The sequence below is a fragment of the Protobothrops mucrosquamatus genome, unplaced genomic scaffold (genome assembly GCF_001527695.2).
Source record: "Protobothrops mucrosquamatus isolate PMUCROS unplaced genomic scaffold, P.Mucros_1.0 scaffold1283, whole genome shotgun sequence".
Taxonomy (NCBI): domain Eukaryota; kingdom Metazoa; phylum Chordata; class Lepidosauria; order Squamata; family Viperidae; genus Protobothrops; species Protobothrops mucrosquamatus.
The window spans coordinates 57,024-80,824 of record NW_015387487.1 but is presented as its reverse complement, the minus strand read 5'-3'; the positions used below and the strand labels follow the sequence as shown (position 1 = coordinate 80,824).

General features: G+C 34.0%; 1 protein-coding gene across 1 annotated transcript; it reads right to left on the bottom strand.

The window, feature by feature from the left end:
- Nucleotides 1-499: 499 nt before the first annotated feature.
- GAB1 (GRB2 associated binding protein 1) lies at nucleotides 500-23,587 on the bottom strand. The gene is made up of 10 exons (XM_015821237.1): nucleotides 23,295-23,587; nucleotides 19,879-20,092; nucleotides 16,762-17,363; nucleotides 14,756-14,841; nucleotides 13,163-13,469; nucleotides 8,470-8,559; nucleotides 5,563-5,656; nucleotides 4,943-5,066; nucleotides 3,000-3,122; nucleotides 500-2,228 (listed from the first exon to the last, which is right to left on the bottom strand). The coding sequence occupies exons 1-10, from the start codon at nucleotides 23,350-23,352 to the stop codon at nucleotides 2,070-2,072; spliced, it is 1,857 nt and encodes a 618-aa protein (XP_015676723.1). The 5' UTR covers nucleotides 23,353-23,587; the 3' UTR covers nucleotides 500-2,069.
- Nucleotides 23,588-23,801: the final 214 nt, after the last annotated feature.

Below are 23,801 nucleotides of genomic sequence, written 5' to 3'. Positions count from 1 at the left end.
GGTCTCTGTACATCAGGTGTGTGGGCTCCAGGTCCCCTCTATTAAACGTTATATTGGGATTGAACAAGCAAGCCTTCTCTGGTATGGCCCCTGTCCTCCAAAAGAGCATCTCCCCTGATATAAGGACTGCACCTTCTATCAGTTCTGGAAGATCTTAAAACCTTCGCTTTGGGGTTCATGTAGTCTTAGATGTCCTGTTGTGCTCCCTTATTGCTGTTTTGATTGTCTTTTTCTTGATTGTGGGGCTCATCCAGGTATATCTAATCAGAGAATTTTGATGAATGAATGGGTTTAGTAGTAGAAGCATTAAAAACTGGGTAGACATCTTTTGGAGATACCCTTTTGTTTCAGTTTTAAAAACACAACCACCATTATTGGGTGTTTTTTTTCCCAAAAACTGCACAATTTCTAATAGGTTATCTTATTTAATAATCTATATACAGGTTACTAAAGGTTGACAGCTACGTCTATGGTTCCCAATCAATGACTTGCACTCATGAAGCAGAACAACTTGGATTTATTTAAAATTCATCTCAAAATGCAATGTTTAGTTTAAAAAACATTTAAAACACCAAAATATTTCTAATTTAAAATGAAACCTTGTTAGGAATAAAGAAAATTTACAAACTATTGAGTTGGGATGGGGTTGGAAAATTAGATATAGTATTAAGGCCAGCATTTCTTTTTTAATTCAGTATTTATGAGATTTGAGAAATACAACATTTTCTTTTTTACAACCACAAAAGAATGAATTAGTAAATTTTTCCACCACAACTAATGATTTTTAAAAAAATTTACTTTCAAGAGAATTAGCGTTTCCCTTTCTGGCTGTTGAAACAGCTACTATTTGGAATAAGGATATTGACTCAATAAATCAAAGTATTCAAAATGAATTCTGTACCTGAAGACCTTTTTTAAAAAATGGGATAAATCTTGTGTTTTCTTTTTTAAAAAAGAACAAGATGTTAAAAAATACCACTTGCATAGGAATTTAAATATAAGGCCAAGCAAGAAACTAGGCATAACAAGGATCATTAAAAAGATTCATGTGGTGTCAAGACATAATAATTCCATTTGTATTGCAATCTGATTTAAAAACAAAACAAAACAAAAATCACAGTATCTTCTAGTACTATAAACAGTGAATGTCACACCGCCTCATGAATTTTCATACTAAAAACCAATATGAAGGCTTGGTTGCAGTAGAAAATTAAAAGCACGTTGTTTGAACCTGATATGTGAACTAGCACAATGTGGTGCTAGGTACGTACCTGATGTCATAGTTTCTGTTTTCTGTAAATGAAGTAAATATTACACTTTGCAGTTAAAGAAGGAGATCAGTCATTACTGCATACCTTCAATAATATTGAGATTTATGTGATATTCTGGGCAAAGATCCCTCCCTGCAGAATCTTTGCTCGGCAAACAGTGAAAATTCAAAAGGACCTCCTCTAACTAATATATTATTGAATAAGACATTGGAGTAGATCCAAAAACGTGTCTATTATTACTCACAGCCATTTCTGATAGGAAGGCAACCTGTAGAGTTTGAAATACTTTTTTGCATGTATTAAATATAAGACATAGGCATTGTATATATTTCAAATGTCATCTCTTGACATTTCAAGTAGATTAAAATTGTGAAACTATTTTTTCTAATTGATCTTTGAGCTATTAAAATGCACCTCAGACCTTAATTTCAATATCATACACATAGCTTACTTCCTAGAGTGTTATATAGTAGTGTCAGAGGGAGAAAGGAGGATGTTAAAAATACATTAGATGGAGAAAGCTGAACCATAATTTTAACAAGGAAAAAGTGCATACAACATTGTAATACTATCAATCAGTTAATTCCAGACCAAAATGTTTTTCTGGGACCTAAGAAACACTATTTTACATCATAAAAATCACTAGGATTTGCCACAGACTACTGTTCATATTTCATGTTGTCATCAGCTTGATATTGAAATATTTGAAGAAAAATAATTCATTGAAGTATTCTTCTCTCTCAGTTGATGGTGGCTCACTTTAAGAACATTTAAACAGGACTTCAAAAAATTTTATTTTCATTTCACACTTTTTGTTGGTGTTTCAGATTCTGTGGATTGCCTTCCATCTGTCCAAGCTTCTCTTGTACTCTTCAACGCTAATGTTTTTTGTTGGTCAACAACAACGTAATCGACTCTTTCATCAGCCACACTACTGCCAGAAACACTACTCTTTTTCTGGAAAAGAAATAAAAAATTGGATTAGAATAAGAGAAAGGGTTTGGTATATTGGTTAAGGCACTGGGCAAAAAACAGAGACTATTAGACTTGCCTTAGGCACAAAGCCCGTTGGGCCAGTCATTATTTTTCAGCTTTAGGAAAGAGCGAATGGCAAAATACTTCTGAAAATGCTGCTAAGAAAACTGCAGGTACTTCTGAAGATGCTGCTAAGAAAACTGCAGGAACGAGTCCAGATAGTTGTCAGGAGTCAACACTGACTTTGAGATACATACACAGAGATATTTATAATAAGGCAAAGTAACATAAAGTCTTTTCCACAAATGAAAGGCTTTCTTTCCAGAAAAGTATGTATTTTAGCAGAGGTGTCTAGTGGAAAAAAAGCGGTATAAATTTCTTTTTGCAAATAATTCTTTTTATTTATTTATTTATTCCTCACCTCCATCCTTTCAAACTAGAGGCTTGGGATATAAACTCTTGATCTAAGTTTATGAAAAGAAGAAAGCAACCACTTGTAAATTTATTACAAGTATGTTACACCGTACATACATCGTACAAGTATGTTTGAATAAAAATAATTTTGTACCCAGCTTTGGAAAGTTGGCTGAAAGAAAAGCTCTAAAACTATCAGTATAGTGATAAATAACATAAAAAGTTGTATTTTTTCCATTTTGGTGATTGAAAAAAATGGATCTCTACTGTAATTGACAAATAAAATGATTGATTGTCAACAGCCAAATTATCTGTGGGTAGTTATGCAGTTCTGTTTACCTTGCGAGGTGGAGTAGATTTTCCAGAATCTAAATCCAAATCTAAATATTCCACCTGCTTGTCACCTTTAGGTTTTACCATAGGGCTGCTTCCCCCATCAAGACTGCTGCTGCCAAACAAACCCTGAAATTGTAATTGAAATGATTATTGTTATTATTAGTGAAAAACTTTAATAGACTGTATCCCTCAACATTGTGAAGCACTGTGTTCTCATTGTGTAATATGTGTTTCAATATCCAACAATATTTTACAACTAAGATTTCCTTTAATTAAAATTATTTAGGAGCACAGCATAGGAAAAATTGAAATCAAACTCAGTTTTAATGTTAAAGATGTGCAAAAGGTTTCAAATTTGAGTTGTATTAGGTTAACTAGAAATGGCCTAAAACTATATTGTTCGTTCCAGAAATATCCCAAACTTGGAACATGATTATTTTGAGCTTAGAACACTTCTGGAATGGATGAAACATTTATTGGGGCAAGAAGAGATGCTATGAAACTGAAACACTTTGGAAAGCCACATTAATATTTACATTCATAAGAATTTACTTCAAAATATGTATCTCTCCCCCCCCTTATTTTATTTATTTTTATTTATTTTTCACAACTTATATGCCGCCCTTCTCCCCATGGGACTCAGGGCGGCTCACAGCATGTTAAAACAATATAAAACATTTCCCCTCTAAAAGCCAATTAAAAACCAAATATTTGTTGCTGTGTCTTGATAAAATCCTTAAAATTGTCCCTATTTAAAATTCACCCTAGGTCAGACCCGCTTNCATGGAGCGCTTTAAAGGTGGTAACTAACACCTTAAAGCGCACCCGGAAGGCCACTGGCAACCAGTGCAGCTCGCGCAGCAGCGGCGTTACATGGGAGCGACGCGTCGCTCCCAACACCGCCCGCGCGGCCGCATTCTGGACCAGCTGAAGCCTCCGGATGCTCCTCATGGGGAGCCCCATGTATAGAGCATTACAGTATATATGTACACATGTTGTCAAAGACCATATAAAGGTTTGCCTACCTTATCTTACTATTACTTCGTAATAAATAAATAAAATATTTCATAAAGTTGTATGAAAGTATGCACAAGGGAAATACGACTGGCAATGTTTTTGTCTATATCTTATGTTATTAATTTAATATCATAGTATCATGGTATATTTGAATGGTGGGAAATTCAAAGATTTAGAGAGATTTAAAGATTTAAAGAAATATTTTATACTTAGTTAAATAATGGAATTCATTCAATATCAGAAGACATGATGATGGCCGAATAGCTTTGAAATGTTTTTGGATACATTGAAGAGTGAGTTCAAAAGCTTCTAGTTCGTATGTCTATATAATGAGTAAAGAATATCTTTTGCAAAAACAAGAGTTGGGCTAAAATACTGTTCTTGTGTTGTTCCTGTGTATTCCCACCAGCCACTTTAGAAACTTGTGGCCCATTATCTATCAGAAGGCTCTGGGGAGTTGAAATTCAACAGGTTCCCTACTTTATCATAGGTATTGGCTGATCGCTTGGTCATTTATTTTTAATCAAAAGAACAATTCTTATGTTCAGATTCAAACAAAAAGAAGGCTAAAAATGAGAACCAGGTAATTAGATCCCATTACTTCCAAGGTTTTACTCATTTTATGGTCCCCAGAACTTAATTGCCAGACGTTAATGATAACATTTCAAGGTATGAAATACATGAAATAAATAAATCATTTTAAAAACAAACTTAACTAATTTGCTTCATCCCATTACCCAGTTTGTCTGTCACTATCTGGAATTTGTTAAGCATAACTACGAAATGATGCTCATGTTATTTTAAATATTATTTCCCTTTTATAAGCCTCAAAGTATTCAATTGATTTAAATACCTCATCTCCCTCCTAAAAACAGAAAGTGTGATACAATTTTGAAGAAAGGGCAAATTTATGATGTAAAACCACCTACTGGATCATCAGTGGACTGATTTGGATTCATGGGTACATAATTCTCATCGCTGTCATGCGAATCACTGCTAGAAGTTGTACTATGAACTGAATCTGGCCGGGGAGATAATGGAAACCTGGAAGAACTAAATGAAGAAAAGTATTTTAAAATGTGTAGTGTATTCATTTTATGCTGTTCATAAATATATTTCTATGTTTCATTTAAGCATTTCTATTGCATCTTTCCCTTTAAAAGCAAGAACCATAAAATAAAGGAGTTGAATGATAATTCAAGAAATAAGAAAGACAAAAGAATCTAGGAGTAACATATCAGGAACTGCTCTTGAAGAGATTTTTTTTTAAAAAAAAAAAACTTGGTGCCATAGGAAAAGTATTATGTAGGAAGATCCCAGCAACATAACCAAGACTTTCTGGTGGTGGCGGTGGGGAGGGATTCAGAAAAAACAAGATGGTGGTCATGACTGCCAACTTAATTTTTTCATAACCCCTTACTAGACTCTCTATGGCAAAATACAGGAACATATGTAAAGCAATTTATATGGGCAGTACAAATAGATGTTGTGGTCACCGTTAAATAAAAAAGAATATACTGTAGTATGATAATAGAAGTCAAAGACTTACTCTCGTGTAAAACTTCTGGTGATTGGAGATCTAACTGGAGCTGGTAATTCTTCCCATTCTGATAAAGGTTTAATTTCTAGTGGTGCTGGTTTCACTATATACATAAGAAACAAGTTTGAAAATAATGCAGTTTAAAAAAAATCTTACATTACTATACACCTATTTATTACAGTTCATTTTCCATATGGAACTTCACCATGAAATGTGGGAAAATATATTTAATATACCCTTAATATACTATATGTATAGTACTAGAACTACTATATAGAAGTAGCATAGACACTTTTTATGTAAGCAACACTTTGGTTAAGTGCCAATTTAAAATGGATAGTTTCTAAAATCAAATGAAACTTTATTGTAAAATGAAATCATTCTACTTTCATTTGCCATCAGACAATCAGTGTCAATCTAAAATGATTAGATTTACATTTACAATCATTTCAAATGTGAACAACATAAAGGGACATTTTATCATGATTGGTGGACATGTAAAAAATCTAAACAAAATTTGGATTTAGATAGATACTGATAGATTTTAAACTGAATTAATATTCAATTGATGGTTGCTGACATTAGCAGAACATGCTGAGATGGACAAGCTGGCTTCTCTGATTAGAGAAAAGCCAATATTTACATTTATTCATGTAGGAAAATCTTTATAGACTTATTTGCATACATGTGAAAAATGAACTTGTGATTTATGGTTTTGATGATTAGGTAGGACTATATTATAGAAAAGAAAATCATGATGTAATTTTAGAGAGAGAGAGAGATTAAAATATAATTGTGCTTATAACCATTGTGAAGAATATTGGAAACAACTATTTTATATATTTAGGTCTTTATGTATTTTTTTTCTATTTTATTCTCTCTTTTCTTATTGTACTTTGGGTTATTCCGTTATTTATTTCTTCTTAATTTTCTCTGTTCTAATTTAGTTTGTATTAGTTCTCATTACCGCTTTTAAAACTTTTGTTACACACACAGAAACAACAATTTGCTTTGTGCAAATTTTTACTAGATCCTAAAAGAATAGTCAAGACTAATTGACTTCTACCAAACCTGTTCTTCAGACTTCGTCTGCTTCTAATAGATAAATTCCAATTATTTTTCACTCCTCAAGAAGGAGTTGTATCTTGCTGGAATAAACTACCATAACTATTCTTTTCTCTCTTAAATACCTTTGTTAATTTTGTGAGGTCCTTTTTATAAAGAAAGGGAAATTAATCAACACAGTAGTGTATGATTTAGCAGAAGATCATAGAATTCAGATCTTCATTTAAAGTAGTGTTAGCCTATTAAGCTCATGAGATTGGAATTATTAATTATTAGCTAAACCATGTCATAATATCACAATCATTTTAATAAGGTCTCAGATTATACTAGATTCAAGCATTAACTGCATACATCTTTTTCTTTGTTATTTTTTAAGAATAACCTTAGAGCAATTAGCTATGACTTAATATTATTCTGCATTAAAAACAAATGGATCCTGGGAAATGCTGACATCCATCATTTTGATATATGAAGGCAAAATGTGATATATGAAGGCAAAATATTTTTTGATATACCTTATGCATTTGATTTTTGAATGCTTGTATATTATTGAACTTTAGTAGCCTTGAATGATCAAATGATGAAGAAAAGAATGATATTTTGTATCAAAACAATTAATGCCATGTAGGTCTACCTACAATTTTTTAAAATGAACTCTGTGTTAAGTGTCCTAACACCTTGGTTAGTTATAAAAAGACCCTAAAACACATCTTTAAAAATGTATAGTTGCTTTTAATAGTTTTACTATCTCAGATTTTAGTTCCAGTTTTGTACTCTATTGTAAGTAACAGAGAGATATTGTTAAGTTACTAGTATAAATTAATAAGTAGTATAATATGTTTCATTATTGTAACATATTGACATACTTCTGTTTCTAAGCAATTTGGTACATGGAATACTCTCTTTAGAATTATTTTAAACTATTCATGCAATTCTTAATTAGAATAATAAAAAATAGGTATTTTAAAAATTACTTTTAAATGCTTAAAATACTAACTGGGCCATGAATAAGCATATATGTATACCATTATATATTTAACATAGATTAATTTTACAGTAATTTTCAAAAAACTTTTAAAAAGGAGCATAAAATATGTTAGAAAGTTTTATAAACATAGGGCAGTGGGGGAAAATATGTTGTAACATTTTAAAAACACTTATAACTTTGTGCTAAATACACAATTTAATGCAATCTTATAAGTGTATAACAATTAAATTGCACATACTTCAAAAATAATTGGGAAAATGTGCTGAAAAACCTGTGTGAACATTAAACACAGTATTTTTCTTCTATTCACTGAAGCAGCCTGTTCTTTTTTTGGCTTCCATTTCAGACCTTTGAAGTAGTTCAAGAAATAAGTAGCAGAAATGCTCTTAATTGTTGAAAGCCCTTCAGGACTCTTTATCTAACACATCTAATACCAAAACCAAATCAAGGCACTGATATTTTTAAAATAGCAATGTTTCAATTACTTCTGACATTGTACATTAATTGAAAAAAATCCTTTATACTAATAAAATTTCTATAAAGAGTAATTTTTATAAATCATAATGTGGCATAACTCAATTAGTTGAGTGTTTATATATTTCACATTATAATGTATAAATAATCTAAAACCAAGCAAAATATATTTGAAATAATGCCCAAGATTAAGTTAAAAGGAAGAAAACTGATTTGCACGCAGAATTTCAACATGTTTTGCTACGAATGTCTTTTCCTGAGCAAGTAAACACATGGCTGAGAAGCTAGCAGCCCTATGAAGTGGAACGAACAATATGAGTAGTCAGGTTCTCTTTTTTACTGGAGTCTTATATTGAACCCAATAGATCATGCAATACTGAAGTACATACCCTTTCTCCTTGTTGTAAATTCACCTATGGTTTGTGAATCTGTTCGCTCTAAACCATGAGGTTTAGGTCTTAAAATTTTAGGGCTTTGACCTAATTGATAAAAAAAGGAATATTTCTTAATATAGCTTTTTATTATTAAGAAAAAAACGCAGAAAAATAATTTGACTATTAAGAAACTGCAAAGTCACTTGCAGAAAGAGATTGCGTTTTTGAAGGGTAAGCAAGCAAGTGACAGACAGAAATCTCACACTAAGATACATGCAGCGTGCTGAGAGACCATGCATCAAAATTGCTCCAAGGAAGCAATTCAGTTGAATGTCACCAATAAATAAGATGTTCTTGCTGAAAACAGTGCTGTTAGCTATCAGATTGGAAGGAGGAACACTACAGTAATACTTCAATAAAGCATACTATGAAAGGGATTAAAGTATATCAAGGAAAAAAGGTGAGTCACAGCACAGAAGATATGTTTTGCCATCTTACAGTAAAAGTCTTTTTAATTATGGAAGCATAGAAATATGTTAAACTAGATGACTCAAAAATATTCAAAAATATTTCCTTATCTAAACAGAAAAACAGAATGACCAAGAGCAAAATACCATGAGAGTGGGAATGACTTCTGAGTTCCTGCTGGCTTACTGTGGCTAACCCTACTACTCCAGCAGCTGATAGTAGTACCGGCCTACCTGATCTCTAAAGGGCTAGAGTGGGACCCATCTACTTGGTCTCCAGTGTCCAAAAGAGAGGCCAATCTAACTGACATCTGGAAAGCTAGGGTGGTACCGATCTACTAACCCTCTGGATGGTGACATAGCATCACTGACATGACAACAAATTTGCCACATTTCAGTTCTACTAAAATTACAGGTCCTGGATTTTAGATGCATTCTGTAAGATAGCCTATTTGAGGTACCTTGTTTCAAAAATTGTTACCCTATGATGCACTATTTTGCCTACTTAAAGATTACCGAAACAAGATTTTTTTTAATAGTATACAGAGCTTATGTGGTGGCACAGTGGTCAGAATGCAGTATTGCAGGCTAATTCTGCCCACTACAGAGTTTGATTCTGACCAGCTCAAGATTGACTTAGTCTTCCATCCTTCTAAGGTTGGTAAAATGAGGACCCAGATTGTTGGCGCGATATGCTAATGCTGTATACTGCATAGAGAGTACTGTAAAGCACTATCAAGCAATATATAAGTCTAAGTGCTATTGCTATTTCTATAGTTAAATAAATAAAATGTCCCTTAAATTACTACTGATAGGCAGGCAATTCAATTTCAGTTGTGAAGTACAGCAGCAACTTCATTTAATTTTGTATCAAGAATGAATGTAGCTGTAAGAAATATGCATGGTGACAGTGGTGCATTTATTATTTTAAAATTTTAATTCTATTTCTGACAGCCCTATCCTAATATCTAACACTAAATTACATGATGAAAGATATGAAAGGTATAAAATACTTATAAACTAAATTGTTTTCCCTTAGAGAATAACTGCTTATTGCTGTAATATCATGATTGCTGGCAAAAGGAATACTTAGAAAAACTGATTTCATAAAGTTTTCCTGGATTATTGTGAGTTTTTGCAGAATTGCTTGTTGGAGGTTCCTACAAAATTCAACCAAAAACCAAAATTCAACCAAAAAAGCCAACCATTTAGCTTTCTTTAAATGAATTCAATAAAGCTATGGATAACAGGCCAACAAAGTGAAATTAAATCTAATGTCTAATTTAGATCTAATTATCGAATTTAAAGCAGACCCCTTCCAGATATACAGTACTATGTAATTTTACAGAAACAACATCTTATAGCAATAGCACTTAGACTTATATACTTATTATATATATATGTGTGTTAGTTTAAAGGATAATACATTTACTGAGGCATATGTTTTAGGGACTTCATAGTCTTCTAATTCAGATACATCTACAGGAAATCAAGAGATAATAAATGATGAAGCCATTTCATCACTGAGATGCAAGGTCTGCTTGTTGTATAGAAACATTATGATGGTGAATGAATGCATGAAAAGGTTGGCACTTGCACCGGATGGTATGAGGCTGCTGACCAACGTATCAGATCCTGCCAATCTTTTAACTTAAAACTATTTTACAATATAGTTTACAATAATTTGAAAATCATTCTCTGATGGTTGGGATTTTATACAGATTTCTTGGGATTTTATACAGATAAAGATGATAATAAACTGTATTTAGGTTTGGCGTGTTCAAATTGGGTAGACTAGGATCCTTTACAACAGTGAGGTTCACAGGAAGAATGTTTTAAGTGATTTTAGGAAATCATGTTCTACAGCTTCCTCTTTCATATTGTTTAAGGGTAACCCTCACCTTCAAGATAGAGCAGCTGAAACAGAAAACTCTCCTTCTATGCAAAGTTCATTTTAGGATCCAAGATTTAGGTTTAATGTTCTATCTGTAATTCTAGAGTAAAATACCAAAGAGCTGTCACTAATTATACAAGTTAAAAGAGTCACAATAACAAAATAGAATTATCACTGCATATGAAATTCCTTATTATCTCAAAAGGAAAGGTTATAACATGAACTACACAAAAATGCTGCATTCTTATTTCAACAGTGCTCTAAAGAGAGGTGTGCAAGAGAAACTAAAGCACCAGCTTTGAAAAGCCTCAAGTTCACTATTTATTATATAAAACTGTACACAATTACATCAGAAACCAAACATGCTATTTTCTCTGCTTTGCATATAGCTAGCCAGTTATTAGCATAAGCATTCAGAGGTCTGTTAATGTTTTTAAAGATCTCAATGTATCATCTACTAAAAAACTCAGGACTGTATGAAATTTCAATTGTAAGTAAGTATTTACTTCATGTTCTATGTGCCATTTTGCAAATATTTTGCAAAGAGACTGATGTGATGCTTAACTACAAAACAAATGCTCCTTTAATTTTATCTTTGAGGCTACACATCCTATTACATCTGAAATCAGTAAGAATTTTTAATAACACTTGAGTAAAAGTTCTGAGTAACTCAGTTATTTCATCGGTAGAAATGCTGATGAGCAGTGCTGAGAGAAAGCAAAATCTGAATTTGCTGCCAATGCAATTTAGAAAGTACCATCACCAACACTTGCAAGCACTGAAAGATTAGAATAGCAAAAAAGTGTAATTGTGATCAGCACATAATTTAGTATGAGTCATTATAAAAAAAAATTATAAAATGAGATATATACAAAACATGCTTAAATAATGTGTGCCTTCTCTTGCTAGAAGAAAAAAACTTACCTGCCTCTATTTTTATACACATTGGGTTGGATCCAGGCTTCTACCTCTATAAACAAATAGGAACTTGAATCTAGCAAATCATCGTGCTAGAAAAAGGAAACATGGCAGCAATATTCTCTTATTCTTCCTCTCCTCCTGCTGCCACTTCCTTCCTATACTCTCATATAAAAGGTGCTGCAGAGGGAATAAGAGAAAATTGCCACTCTGCTCCTTTTCCCATTTTAGTAGATCTCAGGAAAGCAAATAATCTGTGGGATTGTTGTTCTCTGAGCCTGGCTGTTTTCTTGCAGATGTCTGCAAGAAAAACAGCCAAGCTCAGAGAGCAGCAAGGATTCCTGAGCTACAAACAATCTCTTCTATTGGTAGCAAGTAATCTGATTCAATTCAAAAGCCTGTAAGACATTGAAGCAGGGCCCTCCAGATGTCACTGAGCTGCACTGGCATGACCTATGATGAGGCAAGCTATGAATGGTAATTTTACAACATCTAGTAGTAATAGTTAATAATAGTTCCCTATTATTAGAGAGCCATGGTGGTACAGTGGTTAGAATGCAGTATTTCAGGCTAATTCTGCTGACTGCCAGTAGTTCGATTCTCACCAGTTCAAGGCTGACCCAGCCTTCCATCCATCCAAGATTGGTAAAATAAAGACCAGGTTGTTGAAGGCAATATATTGACTCTGTAAACCCCTTAGAGTGGCTTGTAAAGCACCGTGAAGTGGTATATAAGTCTAACTGCTATTGCTATTCCATGACGATATGCATTCCTTCTACAGTGTTACATTAAAATATGTATTATCTATTAATACAACTTTAATGGATACTGGGAGATGGAGATATTTGAGATTAAATTTACACTACGAGTAAAATCTAAATTTAAAGAAACAGTAAAACCATGAGTTTGCCAGTTTCAAAAATGCTGTATGTATTTGTAAATTAAAGATTTAAATGATTAAATCTAAATTTAAATGCTTCCATTTAATAACTTATTATATGAAAAACAAATAAGATTATTATCTACAAATTCTGATGATCATGGATTAGTGATGCCTAAATTACTCCCAAATCAGAGATCTAGCCTACTGTCCAAAATTTTGCACAAAATTAAAAACAGAACCTTAATTGAAGGTATAGCAATCACAATAAACTATTGCAAATGTGTTTTAAAAATTGCTGTAATTTTATTTATTTGTATAATTTATCTAACTACATGATACCAAATAGGCTCTAAATGGCTTACAGAAATTAAGTGTTAAAAGAAAGATTTAAATAAAAAAATTAAACTTTGATGAACATATTTAATATCTTAATAATAAAACTCTAAATTAAAATGGTTCATACTGGCTATCAACTAATATAGTTTTATTCTGTGAAGGGTAAACAAAGATAGGAAGAGCAACTGGATGTACACACTCATCCCTCACCTTTCCGATCTGGTTTTAGGTTCCTGTCCACTGGAGGAGGTTCACATTCTGCCGCAGGGACTGGCCTTCTGGGAGGGGTCTTTGGACTAGATCTAAATCCCATGTGTGCTGGTGGAGGCACTTGCATTCCAAATAGTGAAAAATCAAACGTGCCAGGAGTCATTGGCACATAGTTCGTCATTTCTTGGATGGGTTCAGTAAAACTGCTAGAATGGTGGCGTGGAGGAGAGTTAGGGTTCATGGGGACATAATTTTCATCCAGTTCTTCACTTGAAACACTTCCAACAGTCAACATACTTTTATTTTTCTAGAAACAAGAGTTATGATAGCAGTAAGTTAATCAGAATTCACTGACTATGATTCAAATCATATGATACATTATTACATTATTGATCAAAGGGCCCCAACCATTCCTTCATGGAACAGAATTCTTCCATCCCTTACACTTTTAAACATCCACCACCTTCTCTGCCTTCTCATTGTATTATGTGTCTGTCGCTTTTCTACACATTTTGCTAGATGCTTTTGTGCTGAATCTATTTCCACCATAATATTTACCAAGCTCCTTCCCTCTCCTGCATCAGGTTGATGTCCCATTTTGGAGTCGCCCTTTTATTATATTATAGCCAAGCCTTCCTTGCAAATATTTTTCATAGGTTCTATTAAGGATCCCTATTGTTTTGTAATAGTGAATATGCACACAACCAAATGCTCAGTACAATAAATGCTGAAATACTTATGGTAGTGTAAGGACTCAATGGGCATTTTCATCATCTTGATACAAGGCCTACAGATGTTGACATTAAAATATTTGCTGATGTAAGAGCAGCAACTTGCTTAAGTCCCAGTAGGCATCACTACAGAGCCCTCCAACTAGCAAATGACCTCTTAGGCTTCAGAGACAACATTAGACAACCTAGATATTCCCTGCGCAGTAGATTGAGATACCCTATTTTTAATATATGAAGTCACAAGATGAGAATGAGAATTCTCTTAAAGAAATTCTGGTTGTAGAGAGTTTAAGTTTAACCCTCTTTAAGAGAATTCTCATTCTGATCTTGTGACTTCATTTATTAAAAATAGGGTATCTCAATCTACTGCACAGGGAATGCCTAGGTCAGTGATGGCGAACCTTTTAGAGACTGAGTGCCCAAACTGCAACCCAAAACCCACTTATGCATCGCTGGGTGCCGGGTGGGCGTGGCCACTGAGTGGGCGTGGCCACTGAGCTGTCGGCTTGTGCTCGCTCTCAAGCTGTCTGCAGCAAATGCTGCTTCCACAGAAAGTTGCTCCTTTTATAGCCTCTCGCCTATTCCCAGACTGCGCATGCGCGGAGAGGAGGAGGGAGCAGCTCGGCCCAGCAATGGCTTGTGTGCCACCAGAGACAGTTCCGCATGCCGCCTGTGACACACGTGCCATAGCTTCGCCACCACAGGTCTAGGTTGTCTCTGACTAAGCAAAACAATAAAGCCAATGGTTGATGTTTGATGTTCAGCATAAAGTTTCTTTCTTGAGTTGTATAGTAAGTAGATTGGCATTTCGGCTTTAGAAAAGTTTATCCTCCCCCCCTTGGCAAATCAAAATAATACTTACAAAGTGGTTATGGAAGCCTTCCAGTGAGCTTGATCTATCATTTGGAAATGTTCGTGGAACAAAGTAGCAGTCTTGAGAACCGAGGTCTAAAACAAGGAAGAAGAAAGCAAATGTTTTTTTCCCATTCCTCAGCAATGAAATAAAATCACACTATTAAGTGCAACTAGTCAAAATGAGAAATTTTGTATAATTACTTTCTGTATCAGTCTTCCCACTTTGTTATGTTTTGGATATATTCATACAAACTTCACTTGACTGGAAATAATGGGAGATGAAGCACAATATAGCTGAGGGAAGGGCTAGAAGGACTAGCCCAGGTGTCTACTTATAGCTAAGTACAGCCACAAGCATGTTTTCATATTGCACTACCATAATATTAACTTCACCTGATTTCCAGCCCCTGGCTAAAATAAGGGTAAGTCAGATTAATCCTGGGATTAATATATTTCCTTTTATTCCAAAACCATTCAAGGTTAGCCTCAAAATAGACAAAATTTCTAGCCACTGTACATTTCTGACAATTTCAAGGATAGGTAATAGCATTATAACTCAGTAGCAGGAAAATTCTCTATGTCTCTTTCACTGTTTAAATATGCAAACAGAGCTAATGTTCAATCTTATAGATGTAAGCAGTGAACAAAGAAATCAGACTTAAAAGGGAAAGTGAAATATTCCATCCCATCTTCCTTTTTATCTAATTTGTTCTGTACCTTTCATTTTGACTGCCAGTTTTGGCTCTTCTGCACATGCCAATCTTCTCAATCCCATACCATCCTCATTATTTGATCCAAGAATTATAAAAATATTCATAAAGATTTCAAGTGTTATGAAGTTGCAAGGGACAAACCTGAATATCTAAGAGATACTGTCCAAGCTCATGTTTCTTTATACAACTTCAGCCTTAGCCATTCCAACAGAAGCTGAAGGGAGCTGCCTAATCCTGCTTTGTAGGCACTAAAATGATTAAGGCATACTTGAATTGTAAAAGATGAATACCACAATGGCAATTTTTAAATTCAAAATATTTGAACTCTGGAAACCATCCTGCTTGATAATAAAATGATTGATTTACATCATAAATAGCATCCAGGATCAAAAGGATTTGCAGGCATTTAGCCAAAGGCAGGTAGCCTCATTGCAAATAAGACCTGCTTTTTTAAAAAAACTTTAATTTTCTTAGGCACACAGGCGAGATGATGCAATGATGACATAAAAGGGGCACTGTTGAAACTTTTTTTATATGTTGGGAAATTAATTAAAATAAATGTATTAAGTCTAACACAATTTTACCCACTCATTACTATATAGGTAAAAACCATAGTAATCAAGCATGCATATTTCTGTTTCGGTATTGAAATATGGCAGTTCAAAAGGGCTTAATCTAATCCTTAATGTAGGATATCCAGTAGCCCTAAGAGATGTCTCTCTTAACAATCTATAACAAAATGCAGCACAAGAAAACCAAATCTAAGGACACATATGTACCCTCAAAGATGATTTTGATTGTCTTATTTCCTTTTATAAACATATGAATGTCTATATAAATTTATATCTACTATGTAATAATAGAATGGAGATCTTAATATTAAGTACTCAGTGTCGGACTGAAACTACTATCAATAACTACTATTTTGGTATAAATACAACAGTCCTTTTTATATTATACTTAATTTTGGATGAAAAATTAAATAATTTTAAAGTTGCAATATTGACATCTTAAAATGCTTTTAATATTTTTTATATTTTTACTTTTTCTTTTTTATCAATACTCTAAGCTTTCTACATAATAGAATATTCACAATTTAAAATAATATTACATAAATATTATTGAATGGAAATCTGCATTGAAATAATATAATTTATCAAGATTTATAAGATTACATTAAAAGGAAATTAAAATAAACCCAATGATTTTGAGCTAACATCCCTTTCTTGGATCTTGGAATATCTCAATGAAATATAAATGAAATGTTTGATAAAATTTATCCAATAAAAAAACCACTAACCTTTGCGAAATATATTCATATCCATGGTGGAAATTGTGTTGCTGCGAGATGGGAGCAAGCCACCTGTCGGGATACAGTAACTGCTATCAGTATCTGATGCAGTACGAGAAATGCTACATGTCTCCACCGGAGAGCGATCTGAAGCATGATGAGGCTTTGGTGGACGCGGTGGAGGAACATCTGGAATAGTCTCTAGTTTTGAACCTTGAGTTAATGAGCTTTCTGGAAAAGTTCGTGGAATCTGGTAAGTACTTCCAGGTGTTGAGGGAATGTCATAACTAAGGGAAAAATGCCTCATCTGTGTATCAAGAGAAGAGGTTGCAGATGGAGTGCTGAAAACATGTTGCTCTCCATCTGTATCAGTTCCGGAAGGAGATGCCTTTGGTAAAACATCTTGAGAATAACTCCGTGGTAGATTATAAAGACTGCCATCTATCGACACTGAAGCTGCTCTTGATGTGGGGGAATCATATACACTATGTTGCTGGAAATATCCATTCACTGCATGCTTGTTTAGTGATTGCACAGAACTTTTATGGGAAGGCACATTATCATTACAATCTGTTTCAGAACAGGCAGGTTTTGCTGTATCAGCTGACAACCTAAATGTTAAATGAAAACAAACAAAAAATAAATGCATATTTATGCATGTTTCTTTCAGAAACAAATATTTCCTAAAATAAGAAACAAAAATAGACAATCACAACTGTGTTTCATACAGGCTTTAACTTTATATGTATTACTAACATGCATCTATAATACAGTAGGACTTGAGGGGAGAAACTGCTTCTTGGTAAATCATAAGGCGCTAGGACTGCGGGCACCAATGTGGCATGTTTCATTCTTAAATTCAAAAAGTGGGTGCTTTCATGATATACTGTATTTCCACACTACATTGCTAAGTTCTCAGTTGTCATTCTGTCTCATGGATTTTAGTCAGCAAGGCTTCTAAGAGATCTCTTCTCATATACAGTCAACTGCTAGTTATCTACAGCAGTGGTCCCCAACCTTCCTGGCTCCACAGACAACTGGTGGCAGCGGCGGGAGGGAGAGAATATGGTTTTGTGCATGCAACCTAAATTCCGCACATGCGCAAATGAAGCTTCATGCAATGGCCCATCACTTGGGTGGCCCAGTTCCCAACAGGCTGCGGACCGGGACTGGTTAGTGGGCCAGAGGTTGGGGACCCCGATCTACAGGACTGATTAATAATAAAACATTAATTATATTAATTCTTATTAAAATTGCTTTAAAAGTGTTACTGCATTATTTTTAACTACTTTGTTTCTCTTAATCCTTAAAAAAAACATCCTCCATAACTTGTTATGAATTCATCAATTTTGGAATAATTTAGTTATTTAAACTAAGCAATAATGTTTTAAAGTAATTTGAAGTTACAGCTGCAAACAACATTTTAAAGCAACATTATTTTTTGGAATGAAAATATTTATGAATACAAGCCTGAGACAAAAATGCTGTTCAAAAGCAGCTGCATATGCCACTTTGCTCTTAAATATGAGTAGACTGACCATATGAATCCCTGTTATGTACTAACTACAGTATCCTACCTTATCTCTATCTTCACAAAAATATAGAATTAGAAGTTGTCTTTTTTATCAAATCCAAACCTGCTCAGTGTAGACATCCAAATTAAACCAATACTGACATATAGCTACCTAACTTCTACTTAACTATATCCAGTGAGAGCAAGTCCACTAATATCTGATTAATTAGTTTCACTTCAGCATTGTTTTAGTGTCATGACCTTTTCTAATGTGAAATTGTAACATGACCTAAGTTAAGAGAGGGCTGTTTTTTTTTACTTTCTGCTTTTTCAATTTCAGAACAACATTATCATATTACAATGTCACTCAACTTCTCAAGTCTAAATATTACTTCATAGGGTTTATTTTCTATTGTCTTGATTATTCTAGGCCTCTTTAATACAGAGTAAAATGGGATTACTACTTCCTTAAATTTGCTTACATGAGAAAAAGGATGAAGGATAACGTTCTAAACTTTTAGCAGGGTGTGGACTAGGTGTTGGGAGGAAGATTTTCTTAATGAGCAAAACTGTAAAGTGAGCATTGATTTTTTTCTATTTATAAAAGATAAACCCTTTTACTTCAGTCTTTTCAAAATGACCAATACATCTGCAAACAATGCAGCAATTTCTCCACTTCAAGCCATTCTTATTGGAACATCTGGATACATCAAGTAGTAATTATTTGCACTACTTATGAAAATCCACAGCAAAATGCACAAGATGCACACACACAAGCTGGTTTTTTTTTTCAAACAGGCTTTAGGTTTGTGATTAAATTCTAAAGACAAATCCCAAACACTCACTGCAATGGAACTTTTTTACTTTCAAAATCCTCCAGCAGTAAATACTCCTCCACTTCTTCCAAGATGAAAGAGCTGTTGTTGTTTTTTGAGTACATGTTAAAATTAAGAGATCAGTGATGGAGATTATTTTTGAACAGTAACCCTAACCCCTTTTGAAAAAATATTTGATAAAAAGCAATTTTAAAGATAAAATATCACTGTATATAGGTTGATTTTCAGATTTAATGAAAATAATATGTAACCAGAAGGAACTTAACATGATTTACCTCACCCTTAAGTAATCAGACTCTAGTCGTAGTTGTTCTTTAAAAATCACATAGGAACTCATGGAGGAAAAGTATATTCATAAAATTTTAAGCTTTTCATCAAGATTGATGAACTTCAATACTTTTGGAAGAGAATGGAATAAGTAATGTAGCCCAAAGAGCAATAGCAATAGCACTTAGGACTTATATACCGCTTCACAGTGCTTTACAGCCTTCTCTAAGCAGTTTACAGTCAGCATATCACCCCCAACAATCTGGGTCCTCATTTTACTGACCTCGGAAGGATGGAAAGCTGAGTCAACCTTGAGCCAGTGAGACTTAAACTGCCAAACTGCTGGCAGTTGGGAGTCAGCAGAATTAGTCTGCAATATTGCATTCTAACTACTGTGCCACCACGGCTCTTTTCACTACAATAGGTAATGAAAACTTTTTAACCACTCAGAAACTACCTATGATAATAGTTACTATAGCATTTTAATAAAATAAAAAGTCCAATGTTTACCTTGCTGGTTCAGGCTTCTTACTTTGACAATTGACTAATAACAGGTAATCTTGTGGATCTTCATGACTGGAGGCAGATTCTAATGGTGGAATATTAATTAATTGATATGGAGGAGGCAGGGATGGCTCGGCTTGTACAGATGGTAGGGAAGTACTGACAGTTAAGGGTAATTCAGCTGGTACAGGCAGAGAACTGCCAGGTGGCTTCACAGCATCTACAAAACAGAACATGCAGCCATATCTTTCAATATTCGATTGATCGATTGATTGATTGATTGATTGATTGATTCATTCATTCAAAAGAGTTATATGGCCATCCATCTTGCAGTACATAACTCTTAGCAGTTAACAACAATAAAATCATAAACAATAAAAACAACAGAACTCAAAATCAAGGAAAACTTGATACCAATCCAACATTTATTTCCATTCATCTATTCAATCCCTAGGCTCCAACCTTGCCATCCCAATTCCTGGTCAGCTTTTGATGGCTTTCCAGAAGATTAGGAATGTGGGGGCCAGCTGGATCTTAAAGGGAAGAATGTTCCATGGGGAAGATCCTACTGTAGGAAAGCCACGCTTCCTAGATCCCACTAGACATTAGTAACGTTTCGATTATATAATATCAACTACTGTTATGGTAATATCTTCAAGATACAGAGGTAATGGAGCAGGCTGCAGTTATTCTGTAAAAGAATGGTGACTGTTAAGTTCTCAACCTCTTAATCAAGATAAGCTATCAAATTACCCATCTTCAGATATGGGTTCTCTGAACCAGATGATCCTCACTTGTCACTTGCAGATTAAAGTAAGAAGAACCCACAATTTCCTTCCCAATTGACAGTTTTATAAAATAAATGAATACACAAACTCTATTTTCCCCTGTCTTGGAAAAAAAAGCCTAAGACTTTTTATGTTTTGCAATACAGTGTTAATGTATAACAGGACAGAAAAGAATGATGAATTGTTTGCAAACACAATTAATAATGTAAATACTGACATCACAAGAAGTAGTAAGCCTCTGACTATGAGGCGCTTTAAGTGACTGTTTTATGTTCTTGATTTACTTTCATATGCTTTTATGTTATTGTCGCTTGATGGGTCTGTTATAGGATGAATGGCTTTTTATTAAAAAAAATAATGATGAAGGCAAAAATTCAACATCATAACGAACAACAGCAAATGTCGCCTTTGTAGCGAAAAGGATGAAACAATTGACCATTTGATCAGTGGCTACAGCAAAATTTCATAAACTGGCTACAAGCAGCATCGTGACCAAGCTGCCAGATTGTTCACTGGAAACTTTGCCAGAGATTTGGATTTGAATGCAGTAAAAACAATCAAGTTGAGAAGGTTTTGGAAAATAAGTGGGTTAAGATCTTATGGGGCTTTAAAATCCAAAGAGACAGGCATGTGGTTGATCACATGCTTAATATAACAATTATTGAAAAGAACAAAGACTGGTTATTGATGTTGCTATTCTAGGTGATGCTAGGATTGAGGAAAAATATTGGGAAAAATACAAATACTGGCAATTGCAAATTGAAGTTGGGTGTTTATTGAAAAAAAATCCATTGTTCTACCAGTCATGCTGGAGATCTTGGAGCAACTTCTTTGATATCTAGAAATACTGAATTTATCAGGCCTGAACAGCCTAATTTTACAAAAAATCTACTAGGCATGATCTGCCTATATTCTTAGATGTTACCTTAATAATTCTTAATTCCTTAGTTAAAACCTGAATTATTAAGTTTCCACAGTCTTAGACTGTAAATCTAGCTGTAGGATACCCCACATAGTAAAAGGAAACCTATTAGTAATCACTACTGCAATGCAAAAAGCTACATTTATATAGCCAGTGTAAGATTGAGAACTCCTTTTGGATCCAGGCTATGGATATCTGCCCAGCTGTTTATCCAAGGAAAGAATCTGGTATGGATATTCCCATTCATTCTGCAAAACAGATGTGCCATTCAGTTAATCTGTGTGCTAAATTCTAAAAGTAGAAAACCATAGCAAATATTTTGCAATAGCAAATATTCATCGTACAGTCCCCAGTGTAGCCACAACATTGTTATAATCTCCAACTGCTTCCAAAACAACCTCTAAGTGCAGTGTAACATAAGGCAAACATTTTCTCAACGTTCAACTTTATAAATATGTAAACTTTCCTTTAAGATTCTGAAAACTATGTTTCAAAATTATTTCAGAACATCCATTATAGAAATATTTGGGAATCTTTCCTTTTGCCCTTTGTGCTACCAATGAGCCCTGCTAACTGGGAACACTTGTAGTTGCCGTTTCAAAATAACCTAAAATAAAAGGTCTTATGATCATTGATTGAGCCCTGCTCTTACATAGCAACCTTACTCAGATGCTTTTCAGCTTTCCCATCACCATATTTACAACACATTCCCATCACATCGTACAACATATTTTATTCGTTTAATAAATTTATACTTCTCAATAGAGCATATGTGACTCTCCCCATTGTTTTATTCACTTAATTCACCAATGAAGCTGATTAGGGTGCAACTTAGTAACTAGACCAGAACATTCAGCAATGCTGTAGCCAAACCATTTGAAACCAGGTCACTCCTATTCTGGCACTCTAACAATGGTCTCATATATAAAAGACTTATATTTGCTTCATGCGTCTTTTCAAAATTCAATAATTTAAAACAAATAATTACAATACACAGTAATATATTCTCAAAACACATATTCTCAATATGTTTCATCCTTTTCCAACAAATTTATTAGCTAAGGTCTCTTATAGTTAACTACATTTCTGAATGGGAAACTTTTTTTTGCTGAGAAACACCCCATCATCTATTTCTCAGGGGAATACCTAAGAAATTGGGGAATACCACATAAATTATTCATCACAGTATCCTGAGAATTCCATGATCAAAGGAAGCCACATTAAAAGGACCAACTAAGTTCAAAAGAAGACTTCAAACTGCCCCCCCTCGGGAAATGCTCCTTTTTCTTTTTTCCATGAATGTTATAAAAATACAGGCAATCATTGTCCCATGGCAAGACCTATGCGCTTAGATTTTCTTGCTATCTCGGGTGACTATAAATGACACTGCCTTTCTCCACAACTACATTGTCTCTCTGTAATGTAAACTGCTATCTGTCTGATGCTGCAACTTTGCAGCTACATAGCATGCTGGACCTTCTTTGCTTCAAACCCCCCCCCCCCTTCTTTCAGAAGCTAAAGTGTGGCATTAGAAAATAATGGCTAATGGAAGGCCACAATAATTTTCTATAATGGCAAAAGCCAATACAGTTTTTTAAAATTACAGCATAAACTTAAATACAACAGTTATCTTCTGAATTTCCGTATCCCTACACAGGATTTCTACGGGATCATATTTCTAATAAATTGCTAAAATATAACAATTTACTTACCATCATCAGTAGGATTGAATCCACAGATATCACAAATACATCTAACCCACTTATTCATCTCCTCTTCACTGTCGGCAACTAAATAGAAGACTCTGTCTATTGTGTTTATGTCAAAAATATAGCTGTTTTCAAATTCTTTTTTGTTAAATGTCAATCCAGCATCCACTTGTTGACACAAATTCAAGTCAATGATACGAATTGGTTTCTTGGCATGGTCATTTTTGTAATATTCCAATACATCTGGATCTCCTGTCAACCGACCGCTGCGGAGCACAAACCATCTTCTCTTCCATGCCTAGAGAATGGAGAAAATATCCAGATATTTTATATGCATGTGTTACTGAAATAGCACAGAATAATCTAAATACATATTTGAAGCTATAAAATTATATTATAAATTGAACTATTTGGAATTCAATTAAATCTATATTAAAAAGAAAGTGCAGTGGTTAAGAAGGGCAGAGTAGTTGACAATTTGGAATACAACTAAGATTGCATAATCTTCTA